At 42.9% G+C, this 25,684-nt stretch overlaps 1 protein-coding gene across 3 annotated transcripts in view; it reads right to left on the reverse strand.

Annotated features, from left to right (window-relative positions):
* Positions 1-639: 639 nt before the first annotated feature.
* LOC137805390 (dmX-like protein 1) overlaps positions 640-25,684 on the reverse strand; it is a 49,668-nt gene continuing 24,623 nt past the window's right edge. For 2 of the 3 annotated variants that reach the window (XM_068605288.1, XM_068605287.1), the window contains exons 27-51: positions 25,309-25,437; positions 25,104-25,221; positions 22,988-23,775; positions 22,676-22,774; positions 22,122-22,289; positions 20,450-20,641; positions 20,138-20,214; positions 16,457-16,578; positions 15,465-15,722; positions 14,821-15,020; positions 14,391-14,539; positions 14,029-14,114; positions 13,705-13,906; positions 13,128-13,245; positions 12,658-12,720; positions 10,884-10,970; positions 10,099-10,217; positions 9,247-9,394; positions 7,689-7,749; positions 7,117-7,244; positions 6,430-6,507; positions 6,120-6,211; positions 5,900-5,952; positions 4,900-5,117; positions 640-3,316 (exon numbers count right to left, since the gene is read on the reverse strand). In XM_068605288.1, the coding sequence (XP_068461389.1) occupies positions 3,077-3,316; positions 4,900-5,117; positions 5,900-5,952; positions 6,120-6,211; positions 6,430-6,507; positions 7,117-7,244; positions 7,689-7,749; positions 9,247-9,394; positions 10,099-10,217; positions 10,884-10,970; positions 12,658-12,720; positions 13,128-13,245; positions 13,705-13,906; positions 14,029-14,114; positions 14,391-14,539; positions 14,821-15,020; positions 15,465-15,722; positions 16,457-16,578; positions 20,138-20,214; positions 20,450-20,641; positions 22,122-22,289; positions 22,676-22,774; positions 22,988-23,775; positions 25,104-25,221; positions 25,309-25,437 (3,993 nt within the window). In that variant the 3' untranslated portion in view covers positions 640-3,076. The remainder of the gene's footprint in view (positions 3,317-4,899; positions 5,118-5,899; positions 5,953-6,119; positions 6,212-6,429; positions 6,508-7,116; positions 7,245-7,688; positions 7,750-9,246; positions 9,395-10,098; positions 10,218-10,883; positions 10,971-12,657; positions 12,721-13,127; positions 13,246-13,704; positions 13,907-14,028; positions 14,115-14,390; positions 14,540-14,820; positions 15,021-15,464; positions 15,723-16,456; positions 16,579-20,137; positions 20,215-20,449; positions 20,642-22,121; positions 22,290-22,675; positions 22,775-22,987; positions 23,776-25,103; positions 25,222-25,308; positions 25,438-25,684) is intronic. The other variant, XM_068605289.1, reaches the window with a different exon arrangement.

Here is a 25,684-nt window from a genome sequence, read left to right on the forward strand (position 1 = left end):
TATTGTGTGGACCATCTCATGAATCTCTGGCCTTGACCGATTCAAAATATGTGTTAATGAATATATTATAAATACGTCCATATTTGCAAAGCCCTAACCTGATTGGTCCATTATTATTACCCACAATTCCCTAAGGCCTTATTAGGGCTAATCCTGAACCATGACTGTGAATGGTTTTGCAATGCATCTAATATTTATTATTAAAATATGTGTACAATAAAGTAAACCACGTGTGTATATGTTGACATAGCATGTTTTATTGACTCTTGACATGCTAGACTTGACTTTTTTGACATAGTAATAATATATGTTGTTTCTAAATACTGTACTATAACCTTTCTTACATACTATAACTGATTAAATCCCTTTTAGACTTTAGTTTTATTGTGGTTGCTGTGTGAGGAGTAAACAACGTTTACATCTAAACTAGTTCATGATGAAAAAAAATGCAATTTCACTTTCAACGTTTCATATCAGAGTAATTATGAAGATGGTTTTGTTTGCTTTAATGGAAGTAAAGTGATTCAGAATGGAAACAAACGGAACAAGTTACTTTAATACTTAATGTTGGTCAGTTTAGATTTTGCAAAGTAAAATAAAATACTAGTTACATCATTATTTTACATTTTTATTCCACTGATACATATATCTGTATATAATACATTGATTTACACGTCATCTTAATTACAAAATTAAAGTAATCTGATGAAATTCACATTTGCAAGATTGAGGTCAGAAGGGAAAAAGTTGAGTTTTAGGCGTTTTGGTTAAACCGAGTGAGTTAGCTAAATCCGCTCGCTGCTGCGCTAACGCAGCGCTAAGCTAACGCAGCCCTGAGCTGGTCGGGGAGGAGTCTAAATGAAAATAAGCAAAAGTTCACCAAGAGAAGCTTTGATAAAAAATATTTTTATTCTACAGTTTTGGTAGTACATATAGTTTCGCTTTGATAAAAAGTACTTCATCTCCAGTTGCTGCAGGAGCGCACATCATCGACCCACCACTGGATTTGTGGAGGAAACGAGCGTTGCTCTACACCACAGCAGGAAATAAACAAAATAAAAAAAGAAAGAATCAGTGACCCTTTAAGAGAGAGAAAGGGAAGGAAAAGAAAAGAAAAAAAGCAGGAAATGACATTACATCTGCCTTTTGGTCACTCCGTCTATAACCCTAAATATGAACATATATTTCATAAATATACCTGTATTTGTCAGCATGACATTCTTCATAAAGTGGCGACTCGTCGTTATGATTATGTACTCGTTATGAAGAAGCTTAGCTTATGGATGTATATACATAATTGTAATAAATGTGCTTTATCTAAAAAGCTTTTTCCTCAGTTTATCCTCCCAGAATTCAAAGCTTACGTACATCTGTGTCCCTGCAGCAGCACGGCGAGGATGGAGGAGCGGTGGGATTAATATTCCTTCAGACTAAAACGGCGACAGGACAAGTGGCGTGAACCTCTTCCTATTTCACGTGGAAGACATCGTGCGACGCCTCCAACTTGAAACTACATTTCCCAAGTGTACTGAAGGCAGCGCGCTGCATTAGGATGAAACGCAAAGCAGCTGAATGAAATGCAGGCGACGTCATTCCTACGATTGAGGCAAAAATGAGGCGGAAAAAAGCGAGAGGCCGCTAATACAAATGAAGATTACTACAAGGCAAACAATAGTGTTTCCAAGGCAGCTGTCAATCAACAAAAAAAAAAAGGTCCACGTGGGAAATTAAAGTTTGCAGTCAATGAAAGGGAAGCGCGTTGTTATTGGAATGAAAACATTTCCACAACACAAGAGCGTATTGATTGAAACGTGTTTAACTCAAAAAACCTTTTTTCCCCCTCATTGTCAACCGCAAAGTCTCCTGCTACATGGTGTCAAGCTGAATATTTAAAAAATAATGAATAAATGGAGAAAAAGCAGCCAGAAACATTATTATTCGTGGTGCCCCACGCCCAACGAGGGCTTTGTTGAGTAGCTTAAATCTAACTTGAATAATTATCAATATCATCAGCATGGTAGAAGTTGTTTAAGAGGTTAAGGACACTTATAATAATAATAAATATACCACTGGGTTTAATCGCATGTATATTGCTGAGCTCCAGCCTCGTTCGGTCGTACACGTCCCACCACAAATAATTTGATGCGCGAAAGAAGAAGTAGAAATGTCTCAGTCAGGTCGTAAAATAATAATAATTAAGAAACTGTGGAGTCACATTTCTCTACGTGTTTTTTGGAGGGAAATGCTCGCTCTCATTCTGCCGGAGAGCCGCCGCCAGACGAGGAGACGGTCATACCAAGAGGGTCGTCTTCTTTTTGTCTCACCTGGTGTCGTCTCTCCGGCAGAAAGTGGATTTGCATGGTGTTTAAGTCTTCAGAGAGTTTGAAAGAAAGTTTTATTCTTTCCACCTTTCTGAAAATCAGTTTCCTGTGTTCGGTAATACGCGAAAAACGATAATAGTGACTGTGCAAATGGACATCCTATAACTCCTAAAGTGTGGTTTGAGTGTCCTCCACTTTTTTCCCAACCACGCTGGCTCACTTGTGGAGGAGAACGCCCCGGGTACGATGTGCTCTTGTGCGACGGCCTCTGGCCTCGCTGCTTTGTGCCGAGTGGGGTCGACGGCGCTCTGCTGTGCGTCATCAGCATCGCGACCGGCGATCTAATATGAACTAATAAAGATGTAGCGATAGCGTCGAAGAACGACGACGCGACGGCGGCTTTTCACTCTCCGGTCTCTCGACGATCCGGCTCCTTCTACAACTTCACTTCCTGTGCACGAAACAACAAAAAGGAAAGTCTGTGCGTGTGCTGTTCGGTTGGTTTCGGGGGAATCTGCAGCAGCCTTTTTGTCTCTCGTTCGGTTTATTTTGGCGTGACTGCACCCGACTTCCACTGCAGTCGTAAATCCTATAATTCCTATGAATCCGCCGCCTGCTTCTGTCGCGAAAGCCTTTCTTCATTTACACTGTTGACGACAGCGGCGGCCATTGTTCAGTCGCGGCGTTCTGGACGCTGAGTTGTTTTTTTTTAGTCGACTTGGCGTTCTCTCCGACGCTTTAACCTCCTCGTCCTTCTATATGATGAACTTGACGTCGTTCTTGAGGTTGCCGTGGTGGTTGTTGTTGTTCAGGACGCTGAAGCGGTCGGGGAGGACCCGCATCTTCATGGTGCCGTCGGCGCCGCAGGAGAAGATGTGATTGGTCGGCCCCACCTCGATCTGCATGACGCCCGTGCCCAGGTTCCTGAACAATGACTGGCGAGCGTGTTCGTTTGGGAAGGTGTAGAGCGGACACTGCGTGGCCAGGCTCCAGATCTGAGAAGCCCAAAGGGGGGAAAGACGACAACAGTGAGCTTAGAGATTATTTATTTTATAACAGTGCAGCAGGTGAAACAATAAGTCTGGCGAGGAATCTGCGAACCGTTCCCTTGAGGCTGCGCAGGAAACTTTTATTCTTGAAAAAAGTTGTTCTGCGACGACGTTTTCCCTGACACGGAAAGGCCAAAATTGGGGCTCAGCTAAAGAGCTTTGAACCCAGGGTTATTTCTGTAACCAATGACGTAAGAAAGGAGAGGTAAACGTCTATAAAAACTTAGCAAAGAAGCAGAGCGATAAGGAGAAGTGACCGACCGGGCAAGGGAACGAGAGAGGGAGGAGAGAGAGTATCTCATTCCAACAGCAGATGGATGGATGTGTCAGGATGAAGCGCTATTCTCTCCTCTCGTGGGGGTTCAAGACGTCGGTTAAACTTCAACTTTGATAATTCCATACTTCTTTGAATTATCATTCGACATCGGACGGCTGCAGACACAACAGACGTCGGCATCCTCGCGTTTTGGAAGAGTGCAATTTGTTTTTATTACTCCTCAAAACGACGAGCAAACTGCTGCGCCATGTTGGAGGAAGTGCGGGGCAGTAAGTGCAGATCATGCCCGTGTCGTTTGGTGATGTCCTGAAATTGTACAGTTCTGGGGAAATGTCTGTATGTCACGCATGTTCGTTAGCAGCTCGTGAAAAGGCTTTTAAAACAAAGAGATGGTTCAAAAAACAGGAAGAAGAGCCTCTGAAAAGGTCACGTTCTTGTTTTTTCCTTTTTGTTTGTGTGTCGATGATGAAAAGGCAACACAAGTACAGTGTTAGAATCTCTCACTTTGGTGTTTGTGGTATATTTTAGGACATCTACATCCCCGTTTAGCCTTTAAATTGAACTAAAACATCTGCGACCTCGTCACCTCGTTTGATTCACACTCCCGTCTCAGAAGCCTCACCCTTTGATAAGGTTCTTCACAGAACCGGGGCGCTGCACATATTAGTTAATCTTCCACTTCCGTGGCTTCTCATCAAAAACTTTTTTTAAAAAGCTCACACATTCGCAGCTCAGCCATGTTCAATTTTCAATCAGCTTCAGATGAGCAACATCACACGCAGCTTTGGAAGTTTTTTTCTTCTTCCCCTGAGCGAGAACGAAAGTCGTTTGAATTTCAAGCAGATGTGCACTGCGGCATTTCTCGTACAGCCACACGACGCGGCGGCTCCGTCCTGGAGAGTGACGAGGACGGCGGGCGGACGTCTCCCGCCTCGCTCCCTCTCAGCCGACCTGCTTTTCACCTGGCGCTTCAAGTCTCCATTTTTCACACCGTTTTCCCGAGCGGGTGCTTAAATCGTACGCGTGACATTGGTTTCTGAGCGACGTTGACGGCGCTCAATGTCTCCACGGATGAACGCAACATCTGAATGTTGATGTGGAGGAGACGGGGTGAGGCGGGTTCACTTTGTGTTGAGGAAGTGAACAAATGCTAGAAATTTTTTTTTTCATATATTCAGTACGTCTCCCAAAATGTCACACGTATTCAACAGGAGTGTTTTCAGCCGCGTTATAACCGAGCAGTCAAAAGTACCTTAATGTTGCCCTCAGCCGATCCGCTGATGAAGCAGTCCTCGGTGGGATCCACAGCCAGGGCTTTGACGGGCGAGTCGTGGGCCTGGAAGCTCTGGCGCTGCTGCCTGTGGGCGAGCTCCAGGACGCTGATCCAGCCCTTCCTCCCACCCGTGATGAGCAGCTGCTGCCTGGAGGCCATCGAGAGCACGGTCGCTCCGGACTCGTGGCAGCAGAAAGCTTTGGAGGTAGAGAGAGGGAGGAAGAAGAGGGAGGAGAAGAAGAGGGAGGAAGGGATATGGAGGAGCATAAAGTGGATGAATCGGAGGGAACAGAATAAAATTGAGGGAGAAACATTAATAATGGAGAAGACATGGTGGATAAAAACATAAAACATGACGGGCTTCAGTTGAAAAAATTATTAGTACAATAGACTCAATTATTTTCTCAAAAAAATAATATACATTTTGCACATAAATAAACGTTGGTTGTTCGGGTGAGTTTAGAACATTTTAATCAGACATGAATCCTCTTAACTGGTTGGATAAAACTGTGAAAATCAATAAAACATTTACAAACAATTAAAAATAAGCGTTGGTTGCAGCCCTGATGTCAAATAACATGTTAATTTAATATGTATTAAATAAATACACAATGTATAGTATTTAATAATCACCATATTATCTCGATTCAAATAGAGTAATTTTCTTTTCACATGCATTTTATATAGTTTAATATTATTTACGCAAATCTCTTCTTTATTAAATCTAAGACAAGACACACACACAACAGATAGCGCTAGTTTTCTAAAGGAATGGTAATTAGTGAGTAGATAAATAAACGGCAGTGTGACAGACGATCTTTATCAACTGCATTCAATAAATTGTTAGAAGAAAAAAAAAAAAAAAAAAAAAGAGTCCAATTTCCAAATGTGACTTCTTGAAATTGGGATTCGAACTATTGGTGGAACTAAAGAAAACGCGATGCTGAGTACAAGGTGCTTCTCTCGGGCTGCGTCTTACCATGGACGAGGCTGTTGGCGGGCGTTACCAGAGTGTCCCACAGACGCACGTTCCTGTGGAGTGGGAAAAAAAAAAGTGAATCCTCAGACAGGTCTTTAACCCCCGAAGCGCCGTGGAGCCGATCGGAAATAACTCGGCGCTTTATTAGAAGTTCGTACAACAGAATTGAAATTTTTTTTAAGAACACCGGAGACAAACTTGTCCTTTCCGACCCTCATACCTGTTGTCTGTTGAAAGCCCCGCGGTGGCAATGAGGGAGGAGGAGCCCACGAAGACGAAGTCGTGAGCCGTCTTGCTGTGGCACTGCAGCGTCTGGCCGAGACGGAGAGAGAGACAAAGAAGACGAGTATTGATAGTGACACTAATAGAGAGGCGGGAGAAGCGAAAACTAAAATAAAAAACGACAGGAGGGGGGAGTGGTGGGGGAAGCGTGAGGACACTGAGAACGTCTAGACGGACACAAACTTAAAAACAAAACATGTCGGGAGGTGGTAACGGTAGCGCGTTGACGGGGTCGTGGACTTTCTTACCAGGTACGGTTTGGGCGCGTTGCCGCTCGTGTTGGTCTGCCAGAGACTCAAACCGCCGTCCGCGTCCACGATACCAAACTGTACGAAGACATTCAGAGAGAAGATATCAGGCTTGTGAGCTAAAATGACCGGATCAGACGGACAGGAACGCATCCCCCCCTCCCCCTCCCCCATTGAGAACCGTCTTCTCCCCTTCTGGTGATTTGGATTGCGCTCAAATTATCTTCCAAAAGAAACACGTCAACAGCCTCACGAGTTCAAGCGCCGCTTACATAACCAACACCGAGCGCTCTGCCCGTCCTCTCGCTCCAATTATACTAAAGCATATTTCACTCTTTTTTTTTGGCCAGAACAGGCAGATATAAAGATGGTTCTGGCACAAGAGCGGCACCATCTGAAAAAAAAAAAGTTATTAGCTTGGAGGCGAGCGCCCGAGTTCAGAGCCGTTGAATCACTCCGGCTGAATAACAAAATGTGCCGGAGCCAAACTCCCCACCGGTTTTGTGCCCGCGTGGCACAAAGCGTGGAAACGTTACAGGCTCTGACGGGTCTGCGACACAATGCAGAGCTGAGAACGGCGGGATGTCAGGATGGGGGAAGATAACCGTTTTAACTGGTCAATTTTACAGTTCACACTGAAGTGTGTGTAGGCGGGTGTGTAGGTGTGTGTGTGAGAGACTTTCTAACCTTGTTCCCCTGGTGGTTGAATCGTATCCTGGTCACTCTGGAGTTGCCTGGACTTCTGAAGCAGACGATCTGCTGGGAGTGACCCCACTCGAACATCCTGACACTGCCGTCCTGAGCGCCCGTCAGGTCTGGAGATATAAAAAATAAAATATTAAAAAAACAAAACAATGTGCCATGAGCTCATTCTCCTCCCCCCCTAGCCCCTCCCTCACAGTGCATCTCATTCTGGTCCCAAGGTGAGTTTTTTTCCACATTTCTTTGTTCCCAGCATTTTATGACTGATGAAAGAAACGGTTTATTTCACACAACAGCCGTTCTGACGACCAGCTGGGAATTATTCCACCCGAAAAACCTCATAACTCTGCAGCTTGACTGGAGAATACAAGGTAGGGCTCACTTTTACAGATCAATAGCAGCAGTGGGCCCAGGAAAAAAACAACAACATCTTTCTACTCATGAGAAACTTTTGGGGTGATGTAATCGTCCCCCTGAAGGCTTCTTTTAGTTTTTTTAGTGCTCCATCAGGAATGTGATGTCAGCATGGTACCGTTAATCTACCGAGACGTACTTACAGTAAGGCAGCGTGGGATGGGAGGTCATTCTTCTCACATTGTTGATGTTTCTCTTGATCATCTGGGAGAAGAACAGTGAGGAGGAGGAGATGTTTAGTACGCCAACATCCGATGAAAACAACGCAGAACTTCATTATGCTAAATCATTTCCAACAGGGAACTATGTAACAGTCGACGGTTGAACAAAGCCTTTTTTTCTTCTTCTTCTTATAGAATAATCCAGTGCCGGCTTCCTCGATCTGTTAAACTAACGGCTTGCTACTAATTGATGTCAATAACTTTTAATGTAAATGTGGAAAGCGCCATAACATTTATGTGGCAAGGTGCATGGCTGAAGAGGGCTCACCGGTAGTTAGAAAAGGTCAGAAAAATGCTAATCTTAATCATTATGCCAAAGTACTTATTTAATGCTGCGTTTAACTGGCAGCATAAATGGATGGTTGCTCCATCAGCATACATCGCCTTAATATACTGTAGCTCAGTTACTATTTCCCATCTTGTGTTATGACCGGTGGCCCAGAGACATTAACAGCAAAGGATTTAATTCATCGTCGCCTCTAAATGTACTTCTGCTCCAACCTTCTGGTTGGTAAAATAATTAGGATGCAGAGTGGCTCTTGCTGTCCGGTGCGCGTAACAAGAGCAGCGAGCGAGCTGGTTTAATATCAACAAAACATGACTCACAACTGACTCGATTCAAAAGACACTGCCGCCACCAGAATAAAAATCCATCTTCACTGCTAATGCCAAGTTTCTCCGCTCGGTAAAAAACACATTTAAAAGACTTTCCCCTTTGACAACAAGCATAAAAATGGAGTTTTTTTTTTTGTCCTGGTGTCTCACGAGCTGTCAGCTGTCAGCATCTTCGTTCCTTTGTAAGTCAATGAGGGGCGCTAATGTTAGCGGCCATGACGCTTTTGGCAAACGGAGTCCAGACCAAGATGAATTATTAATTAAAGTCACTTAAACTGCTTTGAGGATTTTGCTTTGAGGACAAAGAAGGGCAGATCCAGAGCAACAGACGACATCAATCAAAGCAGAAAAGCATTGAAGAGTAAAAAGAAAAACCTTGGCATAGATAGATATACATATTTTATATACATACTTAAAGCTTATATATATATATATATATATATATATATATATATATATATATATATATATATATATATATATATATATATATATATATATATATATATATATATAGTGAAAAATTGTAAAATGTATTTTCTATGCAGACGTAGCATTACATTTTCTACATGCCCCTTATCAGCCCCATCAAACGGACCCATTTCTATATGTTGTATTCAGCGTTTTAATGAACTGTCCCAAGCAGCTTTACACAATTTAGTGTAAAGCTGCTTGCTTTGAAAAATGTCCATCAGCTAAGTATGAACGGTTTGCAGTTAACGGCCGAAAAACATGCAAACCCACTCACACGGCTCTTAAACCAAGCGCAGAAATTAGAAAAATGTTCCAAAAAAGCAGAAGACAGGTGGGGCAAACAAATGGTTCGGGTAATATAGTCACATACAACTCCAGATCTAGAGCTCACCACAGCTGCACCCCGGCCCGTCTGCACCCCTCCCAGCCACGGCATGTTGATGGGCGTGCCGGGGCTACTGTGAGTGTACGGTGTGGTGCCGTGGAGGGCGGCAAAGTCATCCCGCGCATGCACCACCAGGAAGTCATCACCGCCAACACTACAGAGACGTAGAGGAGTAAGTGGGTATTTAATACGTCTTCAAAGAAATAAAAACAACTAAACCATACAAGAGTTCAGAGATGATATATTTGAGACAAGTTTAGCAATTAACAGATGAAGATTTCAGTGAGAAAGGTAAGGTGATTAATGAAAAAATAAAATAAAAAAGAGATTAATGACCCTTAAAATGGAGAAAAGGAAACAATTCCTTCAGAAAAACAGGATTAATAATCCCTCAAATGGAAAGAAATTACAAAAATTATATCCAAGAAGGTAAGATTAATAATACTAAAATATAAAAATAGCAACATTCAACCACTACTGTGCCAGCATCGTTTCGTTTATTGGATAACAGTTTGTCTGTCACAGCTTCTCTATAAATGCACACAGACGATGAAAACAACGCACACTAATGAGGTATAGTTATCACAGACCTGGGTCACTTTCTCTCAAAGGAGAGGCCATACTCAAATGCATATAGATTATACTGCACATCCACACAAACAACGCAGATGCATACAGACCGCCCACACAATCGTTACTGAACCAATCACACTGCCCCACGCCCACACTCAATTTAGCTCTGCTGGAATGAAGGTGAAAAATGAGTTGACGTTACTCTGGGTGTACTCTCACAGCTCTTGGTCTAAACAAGTGCAGTATGCACATGCAAAGAAACAAACACACACATTTCTCTCTTACCCTTTGACTTCTGCATCCTCGTCATCGATCCATGTCAAGATCTGTGTGGCCAAGATGGATGACACATCCAACTCCTGAATGTCATGGGTGGAGGCCATGACTAAACAGTTACGGTTTGCCTGGAAGGCAAACGGAGACAGAAAGCGGGGGAGACGGTGAGTGGGTCGACAGAGAGGATAAGGGTGGGGGAAATAGAGTGAGGCTTAATGGGACTTTTTCCAACTCTATTCTGCCTGTGGTCACAAAAAAAACCATCCAACTTTAATCATGACCCGAGGTGCACCTTCCTTTGATCACCAGCACCGCTCCTTCCCTTTAAATAAGCAGCTATTCAAGCAGGAGTTCAACAGTGCAAACCTCTTTATATAAATAAATATATATATATATATAATAAAAAAAAGAAGTAACAACATCATCATCAAAGGAGCGACGATATTGTGTCGGAGTTCGCCAAAATAATTTAATACTAGTTATGAATTTAAATTGTGTGCTTTGAATCTGTAAAAGTGAAGCAAAATATTTGACATTAATGTTCCTAAAAATTTCCTTTGAATCGACCACAGTTCAACACGCAGACGTAGCATAAAGTTAGCATGCATACGATGCATAAAGTTAGCATGCAGACGTAGCATAAAGTTAGCATGCGGACGTAGCATAAAGATAGCATGCATACGTAGCATGAAGTTACCATGCATAAGAAGCATAAACTAAATCCAAATAAATATGCTCGTCACAGCTTCTGACATTGTGTTCATACATTTTGTTGTTCAGTTCAAGAGTTGTACCTTGTTGATGGCAAAGGCGGTGATGATGTCAGACTCCTTGTGGATGATGCGTGCCTTTCCTCCGGTGGAGCCCTGGTCTGACTCAGTCTGCACAAAGGAAGGAACACACGCACAATTCACTACCATGGCAATTCGATCATAATCCATTAAAAATGTCTGCAAACATTTCTTGCAGACAAACAGCCATAACATCAGACACAGAACATTTCCCTTCATGCTACAGAACCAATGACCTGACAAGATCCATTCGAGCGGTTGATGAATGAGGTGTCAAAATATTTGCAGTAGAAGACAGAGCTGATCAAGCTAAGCCTACGCTTTGGTTTCTACACGGTGTAATAGTTGCGCTCAATGTTCGTGCTAGTTTGTCTTCCCTTTAGGGGTCAGGAGAGGACTTGTGAGGGGCATCGAGCCACCGTGTTAATCACAGCGGCCAACATAACAGGGTTGGTGCCACTGGATAGCATGAGCACAACCATCAGGCACACACTGTGCCATAGAGGTACTCCGGGGGCGATGCGGTGGCAGAGTAGGCTACACTGAAGCTATGCATATTATATAGAGATGTAAGATTTTGATGCAACTCAAAATGAGACGGGCATCCTTTGAGCATGAGATTGAATTAAAGTCTTTACCGCATCTATTCAAGGGGAAAAGACCATGTCTCTTTCTGTCAGATGGAATAAAGTACAACTTGAGTTGCAGGAATCTAAATATGGTGGTTTGCCATTTTCGCCGAGCACGTAATCCCTGTGGGGCACAGATTCACAGCGACAGTGTGTGGCCCATTAATCAGAAGCTATTCAGCTTCATAGCTTGTCCTCTGAGAGACTGGGTTAATTAACACTGAACCAAATGGAGTCACTACAACAAGGCAGCTTGCACAGCGAGAGCCAGGAGATTAGAAAAACCTCTACGAAGCGTCGATGTACAGTGCAATTTCAGATATTTTTTTGGGCTCCCATTCACATGGATATTTAGACAGCTAAGTGTAAGATTAATGTCAAACACGGACCGGAAAAGTCAGAGTTCATGGCCCAGAAAATACGCGGACTGTAACTCTGTCAAGATCACAGTTTCTATGCGTCTTAGATTATATGCGACAGGCCACATTTACTATTCCACTGTAGGAGGAGAATAGATGGGCACATGATGTGCATGCTCTCATACCTAATACACGGCACAGTCTGTGCCTCTGGCACTACAGTACAGCGATGGGATGTTTCATAAGGTTTCACAACATCTGCACAGAGTACAAGATTGCATAAGCGTGGGTCTTGACAAAATGGACGTACTGCTAATACTAAATGCGTCACACAGTTTAGTTTAGAGTTACCAAAGTGCATGGATGCACGGTTAAACAAGTACAAATATCAAGTGTAGATTTAGCTTTCACAATTAACCACCTTCAGAATGATGCTGGAAAGCACGCTGGGAAACTATATGACCATACATACTTTTTCTTTTTGTATTTACTGCTTTTTTTATTGATATACTAGACAAATTGGATGGTTTTTTTTTAACTAAGACATTTATATATTTATAGGATTATAATCCCCAGGAGTAAAACATGTCTATTCCACCGCTGATATTTTGTTTTTAAATATCACTGGCAACACTACTAAACATTCACTTCTAGAAACAATATCTGATCAAAGAATATAATCACATTTTCAGTGATTTGTGCCACAGACAAATTCGGTTGGAACTGAGATTTGGTGCCCATCCCACCCCAATTTCAAAAGTCACAATTATTCTGAAGCAGCAGCAGTACCTGATAGTTTCCTGTCTCCTCCATCCCTGAACATTTCAAAATGTCAGTCTGGTCCTCACCCGACTTAAATGATTGGAGGAAGCAGCACAAGGACACACAACATACAACAAGTAATAAACCATGCAGTTAAACACACACACAGAAACTGAATTATTGTGCTGTTAATCAAACAGGGTGTAATTATTAGAAATAAAATTAAAAATCATCAACATGCATCTAGAGGGGATACCAATACACGTGGTTGGCATGCAGAACAACAACAAAAAGCACAAGTGCACCAGCGGGGAGGTAAAATATACAGGAACATGTTGTGGATTTTAATCATAAAATAGTTAATGTGTTATTCTGTGGCAAGGAATACAATGTACTAGCTGTGCCACACAGACGGTTCATGCTGAAGGTTGGCATGGTGTAAACGTGATGTAAACATTGTGTAGACATGATGTAAACGTGATGTAAACATTGTGTACCTCATTGGGGTCCCGTTTCTTGGTAAAGATGTTTCTAATGAAAGTCTCCTGCACTTCTTCCTGCTTGACCAGAAACTGCCAGAGACGCTTCACGGGCAGTGCTGAATGGTGGCTTGTTCTGAAAATAATACACAACGCATTTAATTAAAATCAGTTGAATCCATTCCCTGAAGCACAACAAAATGTGCTAGAAGATATCCTCTCTGATTTGTGCAGATCTGAAAACTCTGCATATTTGGCGCTTAAGGCAAAACGCATCAAAAGGCACGTACAGTAAATCCCGGCTGTACGGCCCATGTGAAAATCAATAGGGGTGACATCAGCTGAAGGAAACAACTTTGAATCTATTTATAAATACATTTTATTGGTGTGAATGGGCCTTACAGATGTATCTGGTGCTGAAGGCTAAACTGTAATCAATTGAACGGCATCACTTATTCATGATGTTTAAAAGCTGAAGGGTATAAGTGCTTTGTCAATTCAAAACACGCTAAGGCCGATTCATTTAAAATTCAACCCTCCCAAAAAAAAGGAACAAAGGAAACCTGTTCTACTGATCTGCGGCGCATGGTTGTACCTGAACGGGGTGTTAGACGGTTCAAACAAGGCCTTGTGTCTGAGCAGGGCGGGGCCCGGTGCAGCCGTTTCATCCTGGAGGAGGGTGGAGATGTACTTGGAAGGGGGGCCCCCGAAGAGCTCCAGCCTTTTCTGTAGCACCTGCTCCCATCGCTGCAGCGTCTTCAGCACAACGTGACAAAGAGGAGAGCCCACAGGCAGATCTGTTTTAAGCAGAAACAAGACAATTAGATTAGAGAAGACAGGCAGTGCGAAATAGGGCGGCACTTGGCTACAACACAGACGTTACTATAAGAAAGTGTGTGTGGAGTATTTTAGAGTTTACCTAACAGATCATATCCTGCCATTGGGTAGAAGGACTTGAGGTTGACCAACACAAGCTGAACCATAGCCAGTCGCATCAAACACCAACTGAGGAGGAGGGAGAGAAAAATGTAAAAATAAACCACCACAAGTCAGATTACAATTCTGAGCATGAATACTTTGCAAACTGGGGGCATAAAGGTGTGTAGAGACTGAATGTGGAGCACAGTTTAAAAAGCAGTGCAACTGAAGGCAACATCAATGGAAAGACACAAACAGCTGTGAACACGCACAGGTTTACTCATCTTGAATTCAGGTGAAAATGAGTCACTCTGCAGTAAAAGCCACTCAGTGCTGTGTGTGTGTGTGTGTGTGTGTCTCTACCTGTATGAACTGTGGTTCGAATGCTCCCTTTGGGGAGCGCTGGGGTTAAAGACGTCTTCATATTCATCATCATCTTCCTCTTCATCCTGACTGTCCTGGCTCTCCTCCGAGTCATATTCTACTCTGCCTTCCGATGGTGGCAGCGAAGGCTGAAATACACAACGACAATGAATAGGATGGAGACACGCGCCATTGGAGCTAAACAAAGGAAAAAAAATAAAAAATAAAGGAGGTTTATTCATGACATGTAGCTGATTAACGTAGTTGGATGATTTTTATAATTGCTAGTTTGTTTCCAGAAACTATAACATGGTGAAAAATCTAATAATTGTGTTATTTATGAACTTTGCGTGCAAAACATTATCCCAATGAATACACTCAAGATTAACTCGGGGTTAATGTTTAACCAGATTTGATTTTTTTGGCTTACCTTGGCAATAAAGTAATCCCAAATGCTGAGCTCTGGAGGGACAAATCGTTCTTTAAAGATGGAGGCAGCTTCTTGTTCCACTACAGGACCGTGCTTGGGACTGGATGGGCCATCCCGCTCCGTCGCAGGCTCGTCCCTGGAGCCACCGCGGGACAGGAGCCTGAATCGTCTGGACTTTCTGTCCGAGCCGCTCGGTGAGGCTGGGGTGGTCGAGAGGAAAGTGGTTGATAAATTGCTGCAGCTGTGATTTCAGCTGGCATCACACCCTGACCCCACTCGTGAATTTTCATAACATACACACACTCATATACTATGTACGACAAGTTTTAAATATTGCAATATCTTCCTTAAAATATAAAAAAACTGTAATTCAAGATGCCCAAATACACAGGTGTAACTGTCGCATTACATCAGGTTCTCTCTACCAAGCATGAGGGAAGAGTGCAGATCGTGAGGTAAACAACTCCTATACTAATAAGTTAATGGATTTCGCTCTGACCTACAGACTAGAACCCAATAAATTTGGCAAAGCTGATTTGATTTAGCTACTGGGTCACCTCCAAAAGAAAAGCCCCACAGAGAGACAGCCACTCAGGCAGACTGTCAGAAAGAAAACTATATTGGCCAGACTAATCCCTTCCAACCTGGCGGGGGTGTTCTTGTTGGGCTGCTGAGTTTCTCGATGACAGGGGTCCGGGCGCCTCCGCCGAACACCGCCACCCAGAGCTTGCTGTTGAGGGGATGAGCCACGATGCGAAACAGCTCGTTGCTGGAGTGAGTGGCCATGCCGTGAACAAACAGACTGAGGAAGACAGCAGTCAGGATCTCGCAGAGCAGCACAGTTAAGCCCGGCTGGCTCTCCTCGCCCGCCGAGCTCAACAGGCGAATCAGAGAGGCGATACCTGGAGAGGCACAAAAGGGGGGAAAAGACTTGAGGACAAAAGAAAAGACAAACAGCGTTTGAAGAACCATTTAAAATGTGTAAAATGAATTTTTTTTTCCTCAGTGACAATTATATTCAACTTGGCTCATAAAATGTCCAATGAAAAACAACGTTAAACAGCTGTTTTGAAGAACCAGAATAAGTTAATAAGTTCACATATGTTGATATATATGTGCACATCCAGCCCAAGTTTCAGGTGCAGGACAAGAAACGGCAAACAAAAAGAACAGATTCTGAATATTTGTATAGAGGCTACATTTCCACCTATTGCCATTGATGCCGACTCAAAACACACCAATGAGCCACATTGTTGCACTGGGTGGCAACATTATAAAGGGACATGGGCCATCTACTTTCATTTGAGTCAATCCTACCTCCATCCTACTGCTGGAAATACTCACTAGAGGAAATGTGGATTAATCAGGAGCGGGAATTGTCTCCAGCAAACACCCTATTCTCTCACCTTTCAGAAACATTTGTTTTAAAGTAAAGTGAACAGATGTTGAAGAGAATAATGCCTAATTTACAATGAATAGTTTGACTCAACTCACTTTAAGCACCAGGTTCTTACTGATACTTTTTTAAAATACAGATATAAATACATCCTTTTACATCCTCATTGAGAACACAGCTTTGTTGGATGCGTTGCTTTTTTTTACTTCATGCAGTGAATGAGTGCTTTGGCTGATTTACCTGGCCACTGTGCAGGGGAAGTGTTGGGCTGAACAGACTCATCCATACTGACAGTTCTGAGAGGCTGCTTCTGAGACAGCAGCACACTCTGATACACGATTCCTGTGAAACGGTTCACATGGCTGTGGGACACAAAAGAAAGCAACCACGCACAGTCAGTGCCAGGGCACATATTCAACAAGAAATGCTGTGAGAAAGTGAAACGAAAAAAAAAAAAGAAATAGGGCAACGTGGTGTGAATATATATATCGTTTCTAATGTTTTAATTTTGTTCTGAATTCTGCACCAATGCCGAGCTCTGTCGAGAGTCTAATAGGATGCCTCTCATGTTACTTACCTCCTAAGGTGTTTATTAAAGTAATAATCCCAAGGAATGAAAGCCATTGCATTTGCAGTATTAAAACCTGGATGTCTCTGGCGACATTCCCGGGAATTCTTGACACCGTTTGGATCTCTAGGGAAGTGAGCTCCAACAACAACGGCAATTACCGCTTAGTGCCACAGGTGTAGCCAAAGAAAACAGAACGGAGATTAAGATTTCAACCTACGTTGCTTTATGTTGATGAAAGCTTCATGATGATAAAAGAATCAGTACTCTAGTCCTACTGTTTTTTTGTGTGATTTTTTTTAAGCAAAAGACCCTACAGCGAAAATATTCTATAATTCAAAAATAATCAGATGGAGGATTGGCAGTCACTGTGGTCTTAATGCACACACATTCAAGCTCTCTCTCACACAGACACACACACCTTTTAGGCCTTGTATGGACGTACCTACAAGCTGCTCTCTTAACGGTTAACTCAATGAACCTGAAGTTCACATGATGTCAAAGAGAGAGAAAGGAGCAGAACATGTATCAAAACACTGTCAACTCGACGGGAACACTCAACCCCCGCAACCTACATCCTGAAATACCCTTTAAAAAATTCACACACTCTCCCTCTCTCTTTCTCCGACACTCAAGAGGAAGAAACAGAAGCACAATTTCATCAAACCTCTGCAGCAACACACCAGGAGAGTTTATATCATAATTACCATAACAAAGACGGTGTTAAATTAGAAATAGCCTTACTAATTTAGTTGGGCTGATCAACTCCCAACAGTATGTGTCAGATGGCTCTGTGTGTGTGTGTGTGTGTGTGTGTGTGTGTGTGTGTGTGTGTGTGTGTGTGTAAAGAAAATGGCAGATAAGGAAATTACAAAAGTGCACATTTCATCACATTGCTTTGAGGTATGTGAGGTTTGAAATACAGAGGCCAAAAAAAAACAACCTTGCTCTGAAGGAATGAATATATTTGTCTTCCAGCTTAAAAGTAAAATCTATTTTTGTCACGTAATTTAATGGTTACAGCAAATCTATTTCTGGGGTCACAGCACTGCGGCTTTAAAAAAAAAAGAAAAAAAAAGGACCCAGTCTGGTCAAGCATAAATAAAATGTATTTTGTATAACATCAAGTAATCTGGCAGAACCATGACAGGAAGTCACACAGCTGTAGGCCAAATACGCACACAGACACAAAAAAAAAAACAGACACACACACACACACACACACACACACACACACACACACACACACACACACACACACACACACACACACACACACACACACACACACACACACACACACACCGATGTACGTGTCATAAATAAGCAATGTTCCAACCCATCTGTCAAATCCAAAAATCTGATTAAGTATTTACAATAAGAATGACAAACAGAAGCCTTGCAGCTCTCATAAATCTATTTCAACAATATCCAAACAGACATATTTTTGTTTTGCAAACTTTCAACGCGTTAGTCTTAAATGACATCACGACAGCGCTTTTGGATGAAAAAAAGCAGCCGAAAGCCATGGACTGCATACAACAAGTGGATGAAGTCACCGCGATGTCACCCATTGATTTGTGGCTTTCGCCATCTTATTTACGGCACAAGAGAGTCGAGCAGAAAACAACACTTTTGGGGACGACTGAAAACATTACAATGGAATTTTAAGAGCGTGTCGATAATACCAGACATGACTTTTAAAAGCGCAGCCGCTTCAAAAACACTTTGGCAAAAATGCGCCGGGCAAAACAACCTGTGGAGCGGGCCTGCGTGCGCAACCGGGCTATAAAACTTTATTTACAAAATGGATTCAAGCAGACGTCGGATGGGATGCGGAGGAAAACCACCCAAAGAAACTGAGGTTTAGGGTTCACGATATATATTTTAAAAAAAGGTTTCGATCTCGAACTGGAAAGCTCTTCATAAGCTAATATTCGCGCCTCGTCGATGGTTGCCATCTTCTTTTGAATTCTTCCGCTGTTCATACCACACGAAAACAGGAAGGAAGTGGTTAAGTAATAAAGCCCGCCTCTTGTTTGATCCGATTGGCTGCCTTGGCCGAGTGTGACATTAATGAGCTGTGCGACTCCGTGCCTTGCGCTTAAAAGTTGAGAATATTTTAACTTTTATGTGCGCCTAAAAACCACAAAGTGTGGCATTTAAAAAGGCGCGCATGAAAGGCGTCTGGTGTGATCAGCCCCTGAGACGCTTACAACTCCCAGAGGGAACAAAGCTGCCACTCCATTTATACAATCAGACTTCTTTATGCAACCAGAGGACTCGCCCCATGCTGTACATTAAAAAGAATGTACAGCATGTACAAAAGGATTAAGGCCCTTCAACGTTGGCTTCACTTTTCAGACATGGAGGTCTCCCCCTGCCATAAAAATATACTCAAAAGGCATCTTTAAAAGCATTTTCCACTTTGGTATTACATTTGTAATGTTTCACTAAAGATGTATGTGTTCATTACCCTCTTGCTTGGTTACCACCAGTAGTCATGTCCCTTCCTCCTTATCTTATTATTCTGCTCCAATAAGTCTGAAAACCTTCTAACAAACACACACGCGCACACACACAAAACCAGAGAATGCAAATTTAAAAAAATGTTTTTTTTGTTGCCGGCATTTTGTCTTTTAAATGTTAATGCTGAGAAAGTCAAATCACTTTTGATGAATTAATAATCCAGTGGCAGGTAGTGCTGTTAATGGAGTTGTGTCAAGGTGAATGTGGTGGAATATTGAGAAAGTTTTATCAAAGACAAACATCGCTTGAAGTCACATAAAGAATTAAAGACGCTTGCTCGGAGAGATGCTGCAATGTTGTAGATACCCACTATGAACTCAAATCCTTTTTGAGTCAGGCTGAATGAAAGAATTTTAATTTTAAACCATGGTAAAAAGGGATATGCAAAGATTAGATCCCCAAATTATTGTTTGGAAGAAATGGATGGCTTGACAATAGCTAAAGGTTTGTTATGTATTTAAGTTCACTATGACGTTGCTGATTATGTCACTAAGGGAAACAATCCTGGCAAAGATGACTAACCTAGAGGGTTAATAGATGAAAACATAGTGTGTAGCATTTAGGGGAATACATTGGGAGAAATAGAATAGAACATATTTTTATGACAAGTATGTTTTCCAATTAGCAGTTACAGCCACACACACACCTTTCTACAGTAGCCCAGAAGGGACAAACCCCAAAACAGCCTTAAGACACAGCCTTATGCGCTTTCGCGTCGGCCTCCTACAGGAGTTTCAGATGGTTTCCTGACTGCACCCTCAATGTTTCATGCGGTCAAATCCTACACACACTGCACCTTTAAAACCGTTGCTTGGGAAACGTACCTGTGGGTGTGTCCATCACACAGACACTGATATATACAGGCTGACAGGGAGGCAGCCAGTGTGTGCATCACGTAGATCTGAAGGAGGCAAGAAAAAAGAAAAAGAAGTCAGGTGCATGTACACAATCAAAATTTGAAACACACCCAAAAGAACAAATTAAACTCTAAATGTCGACACATTTGTTAATCATCAATACAAAACATAAAAGTTTTTACTTCTGAAATGAACATTTATTTTGATAAGTATCCCTTACATTTATTTATTTTTTAAATAATAATGTTCATGCATGAGACCAGAGACCGACCGCCTTACCTCGTTGTTCACCACATCCGGATGTGGAGGAGAGTCGAGTGAATTGATGGTCTCCAAGATGTCATGAGCCAGGTTGGTCAGGTAGACGATGGGGTTGGCGACCACGGTCTTCACGTTGGCCGTGCAAGCCATCAGGAGAGGAATAGATGTTGGCTGACAACACGGCACCACCGCTGGCTGAGTGGAGTCATCCTGTTGCGGGAGAAATCAAAAAGGAGAAACATTGAAATGTGGGTTCAGTCAAGACAGCAGGTGCACACAACAAGCAGATACACCATTGAAGGAATGTACCGCTTTGACAATGTTGATCATGTGGAACACAGGACGGGAATATGCACAAATACATGTCACTGACAATAAACGTACAAAATAACAGCATATATTCAACTTTCTTTTTTTTTTTAGGGTAAAAGAGACGGCTCACAAAAGGGGAGCTGGGAAATGACGCAATGCTTTGATCTGTGAAACAGGAGACTTTTCCAGAGCCCAAATGTGTCATACGTGATCCCATGCTGCGTGATGGTTTTCCAGTGAATGTGTGAATGACACTTAAAGAGAAAACAAAGGGAATCATGGTATTATGTTTGGCTACCAGATCCCTGAACATGACTGTGTGTGTTTGTGTGTGTGTATATATGTCTGTGCAGGAATACCACAGGCTTAGGTTTGTCACGCTTGAAGAATCACATCCGGTTGTCACTTACCTCCTTAAGCTCTACAGACCGACCGAGGTTAAGACAAAAAGGAAAAATACAGAAATTTCCCCGATAATGGAGAAATTTGACAACCATGGGACCAGAGCTGGGACAGAAGAAACAAGGAGGAGCAGACAGAACTCGCAGTGCCGGTGGACTGTGCCAACATTCAAAAGCATTGTTTTCATGCTGGCTTATTGAGCCGTTCACCTCCTAAAGTTTTACTCAACCTTTGAATAGTGCGCCTGAGGCAGGAACTCCCACTGGAGAATGGAGAATCAGCACAACCTGCCAGCTCAATGCTGGAGGTGTGATCATCAGTGCACAACATGTGTGTGTCTCTTACAGGAGACCTCTTGCATTGAGACAAGCTTTCAGATGGCTTCATCAGGTTAGTCTTTCTTTGTGATCAATTAATTAATACGTAATAGTTTAAAACATACAATGGGCATTATAATGTCCGATTGTTGCATGTTTGGTTGTCAGAATCAAGTGTTGAGGTGTTTTGGTTTAACGAGCGACTGAGCAACCACGGACACATTCGACTGAAAGTCAACAGTTAGCACAAAGTAACTTACGTAAATGGTTGGAGTTAATAATAAACAGATGAATAGACAGTTTTTTTTTGGTCATCTGAATTTCAACACCTGCTGTCCCAACGAGCAACAACAGACACATTCAGCGCAGAGTCAGCACTGTCACTTGTTTAAACAAATCACCGGCAGCATTAATAACTCGAAGCTATTAATCCGGTTAACTGTCACAGTTTGAAAACTGCATTTTTAAAACTCAAAGCTTGGAGTCTATGTCATGGTATTTGATGTTTTGTACATAACACATTTGGATTTGTATGCCCCGCTGTAACATTACCCGCTAGGTCTCTCCACCAAATACATACTAAATATTGGGCCACTTGCTAATGTTTTCTACCCCCTCACTTATAGCACACAAACTTGGAAAGTCCATATTGTCATTACCTGGTGAGACTCTTGAAGCAATAATATGAGCTCCATGCGCACAGAGGCCAGTCCTCCACCGTGGGAGCCGTGCAAGCTGCAGTAGCTCAAGAACATCCTCAGTAAGGGTTGGTTACTCTGCAGCCAGTGTCTCCTGCTCCTCTGGCTGTGACCATGAGGACTCCCAGGCTGAAAAAAAACAAACATTTTAACTTTATTAGTATTGAAGACAAATCAAATCAACAGGCCTGTAAATATGCCAAAGTTATCCAGATGGTTCATATTTACATTAAAGCCCACAATAAACAGCTTTTTCTACAAGAATAAACTAGTGGTACAAGCGTATGCATGTATTAATCAGGTTTGCTGCTGAAACTGATGTCTGATGTGTAACTATGTGTAGCTATGTTTACAGCGCCACATTAGGAGTTGAGATATTCAAGGAGAAAGGGAGCAAAATCTTTTCAATTTATAATTCTCCACACTATGCCAAAACGCACCGAGCCGTTTCGTTGCATCGATTTTTCATCATGAACATCTGACAAATCTAGAAGCTGCCAGCTATCTACACCCACCTGTTCCTCCTCTGCCAACCCAGAAACGGGAGCATCACCCTGGACAGACAGCTCTGGCAAGCAGGGCTTGTAGCTGCAGCAACGCTGGAGAGCCACCACCTGGATTAATCCGAATAAATCATTTGTTTATCAACTTATCGCGAAGGAAGTCGTCCTGCGTGTGTGGGAGTGGAAGCAAAAAACATTTGACCGAATTGTCAAAACAGGAAAAGACAAACAATTCTATAAGAGAAAACTACTGGACTGGCGTTATTACTAGATTTGAACGTTAAAGTCTGTAAATGTGTTTAAATATGCCTGTGCTCTCGTTACCTCTCTTTCCAACCACTGGTAGAGTTGGCAACGTAGCTTCCCTCCATCCAGTTCATAACCGGTTGACAGCGTCCGGAGCTCGTTGGTCATAATCTTCAGGCAGGCTGTGAACTTCAGCTGGGCCGCCAAGATGTCATTAGACGGAGCCAGGAAGTCATTGTCGTCCTCGCGGTCCTCTGCCATCACGGTCTCCATTAGCGGCGACATGGCATCCCGTCTGTCCCGGAACACACTGCTGCCGTCTACATGTTTAGCTTCTTCTTCATCCTCATCATCTTCTTCTTCTTCTTCTGCGTCTTTGTCACTGTCCCACTTAAGCTCCAGGGGCTCATCTGTATGCGTCTGTGACTGCTGGCTCCAGTCAAAACTTAACACAGAATCCGATTGGCTATTGGATAAGCTGTTTCCGTCCGACTCGTAGCCGTTCAGAGCCGGCTGAGACCAACCCGGGTTGGATGTTCGTCCGTTCTTGCTGCCAACACTGAGTTCAGCAGCCGAGCCTGTATCCGCCTGGCTGGGCGGCTCGGAGTGCTTGCGGACTTTGGGCATCTTGGAGAGGACTTCAAGTGCGAGCATGGGGCAGCCGGCTTGCAGGTGCGCGTGTGCAGCTGTGAAAAACAGCCTCCTCTCCTCCAGGCTAATCGAGTCAGCCCTGCGGCACTCAGCCGTCAGTCCAACTTTCGCCTTGTCTGAGGAGCCAAAATGCCGACGGAGGAGGAGTGGGTGGGTTCGAAGGTAGGTGTAAAAGTTGAAAACCTCCGGGTTGCACGTAGACACCGAAAAGGAACCTGGCATGGATGCAAAGTGAAAGCATTCTGAGTGAACTTTGAGAACATCATTTATGAAACATATGTAGCACAGGGATGCTAATCTGGGGCTGGCTTGTAACTTGAGTCAAAGTGAGGTTCATTTTAAGTTCACTTTATCTCGTCGCCTTGTACATTATCTTCATTTAAATGGTCTTGTGTGTCCATTATATGGTGCAATTGCACATACTTAAAAGGACTAAAAATAGTTGCAAAGCCAAGTCATTTCTATGAAAGCTGGATTCAACCTCAGTGTCTACCTTCTCTATGTTTACTTGCAATGCTGCATTTGATGGATCAGAAATAAATAAAAGAATATAAAGTGAACATGGTACTGAGATATTTTCAAGGCCTGTAGACTTTATACACACCACTCAGAAGAAGAAGATATACTTTGTTGATCCCGGAGGGGAAATAAAATGTTGTTATTGTTACACATTTAGGGGTTCGGTGCTGTGCTTGAGGACAACTCTGCAGTGCCCAGGTGGTTAACTGGCAAAAACTTGCTGCCACCAGTCCGCCCTCCGTACTTGGTACGTACGTGGACTTGAGCCGGCGACTGTTCCGTTCCAAAGCCAACACACAAAAACAAATACTTCTTATATTTTACAATGTCAGATATTGGCTAACGTGTCTTTATCCATAAATACAATGCACCTTAAAGTAAAAATTCTGAGCGGGTCCTTAAAAGTGTAGTACACTCTGCAATATATTGCCAAAAACAATTGCAGAGTCGACTGCCTCAGGGAGACAGGGAGGGCAGCCGGGATGGGAGCTCGGCCAATCCAGCAATGACCTAAGGCTATTCTTCTGCTACTGGTAAATTTTTAGTCGCAGAGAAATTCAGGCTAACCCAACAACACAAGTTAGATGACTGTTGTACAGACATCTTTACACAGACCCGGCTCCATTGCAGAGTCCCAGAACAAGCCGCATTTTACTGCCAATCCACGGGACGGAGCGCAGGACTCCGATGTGACGAGAGGAAGCGGACTCTGTGACATTAATGATGTTCGGTGCTCGAGCATATTTAAAGTTTGCTGATGTGGAAATTTTTAAAGTAAATGCGGACCACACTAAAGCCCAGAGAATTGTCTTGTTTATTCCTCCTGATGCAATTTTTTTTTTTTTAAATGCCCCGCAGGAATGCACAACTGTTTTTGATTTGTTGTGTTTTGTTTAGCATCGATGAACTGCATTTTGTTGTGTGTACCCTGTGATGCAGTGGCAATTAATGATCCTTAATTTCCCCTTTGCATAGAGATTAAAGAAGAAGAAAAAAATGAGTAATGAGAGCACTGCAGACCTACCTGCGTCACATCTGATGCTGTTTGCCGGCTGCTCAAGTAGAGCGTCCAAGGCTCTGCTGTAGTCCTCTAGGACCCAGTGAGCCATGCTGCGTAGGAACGGGTCCTGGTGGGCTAGAATCTAAAAAATACATATAACGTCTCATTCTGGTTTCTCCAGTGTTGAAAACAAACAGCGGCCTGTGGAGGCTGTACACAAATTCTGCACCTGTTTGTCTTGTCCCAGAACATGTCGCCGAAGGATCTTTTTGTAGGTGGACGCCGCCTCAAACTCAGACTCGTACAATCTGGAGATCACCAGGGCAAGCTGTAGGTCCTGCATTTTCTCTATACACACCTAGGAGGAAGAAATAAAGCAAGATATCAGTCCGTTATCATTTAAAAATGTTTTCTGAGCTACTGCCTCAGGACCGAATGGGCCGAGATAACACGAGATATAAGCAGACAAATAATGTGTATTCTTGACAGTTATCTGGTCGGACAAAATGATCCCCTGAAGTTACAGCTTTCGTGTTTGTTTATCTGTCGACAGGGAAAGAAAGCGAAAATAGAAATCTGTGCACACGGCAAAAGAGTTTGTAGAT

This window comes from Clinocottus analis, unplaced genomic scaffold (genome assembly GCF_023055335.1).
Source record: "Clinocottus analis isolate CAN_PGR_092001 unplaced genomic scaffold, fCliAna1.0.p SCAF_7, whole genome shotgun sequence".
Lineage (NCBI taxonomy): Eukaryota > Metazoa > Chordata > Actinopteri > Perciformes > Cottidae > Clinocottus > Clinocottus analis.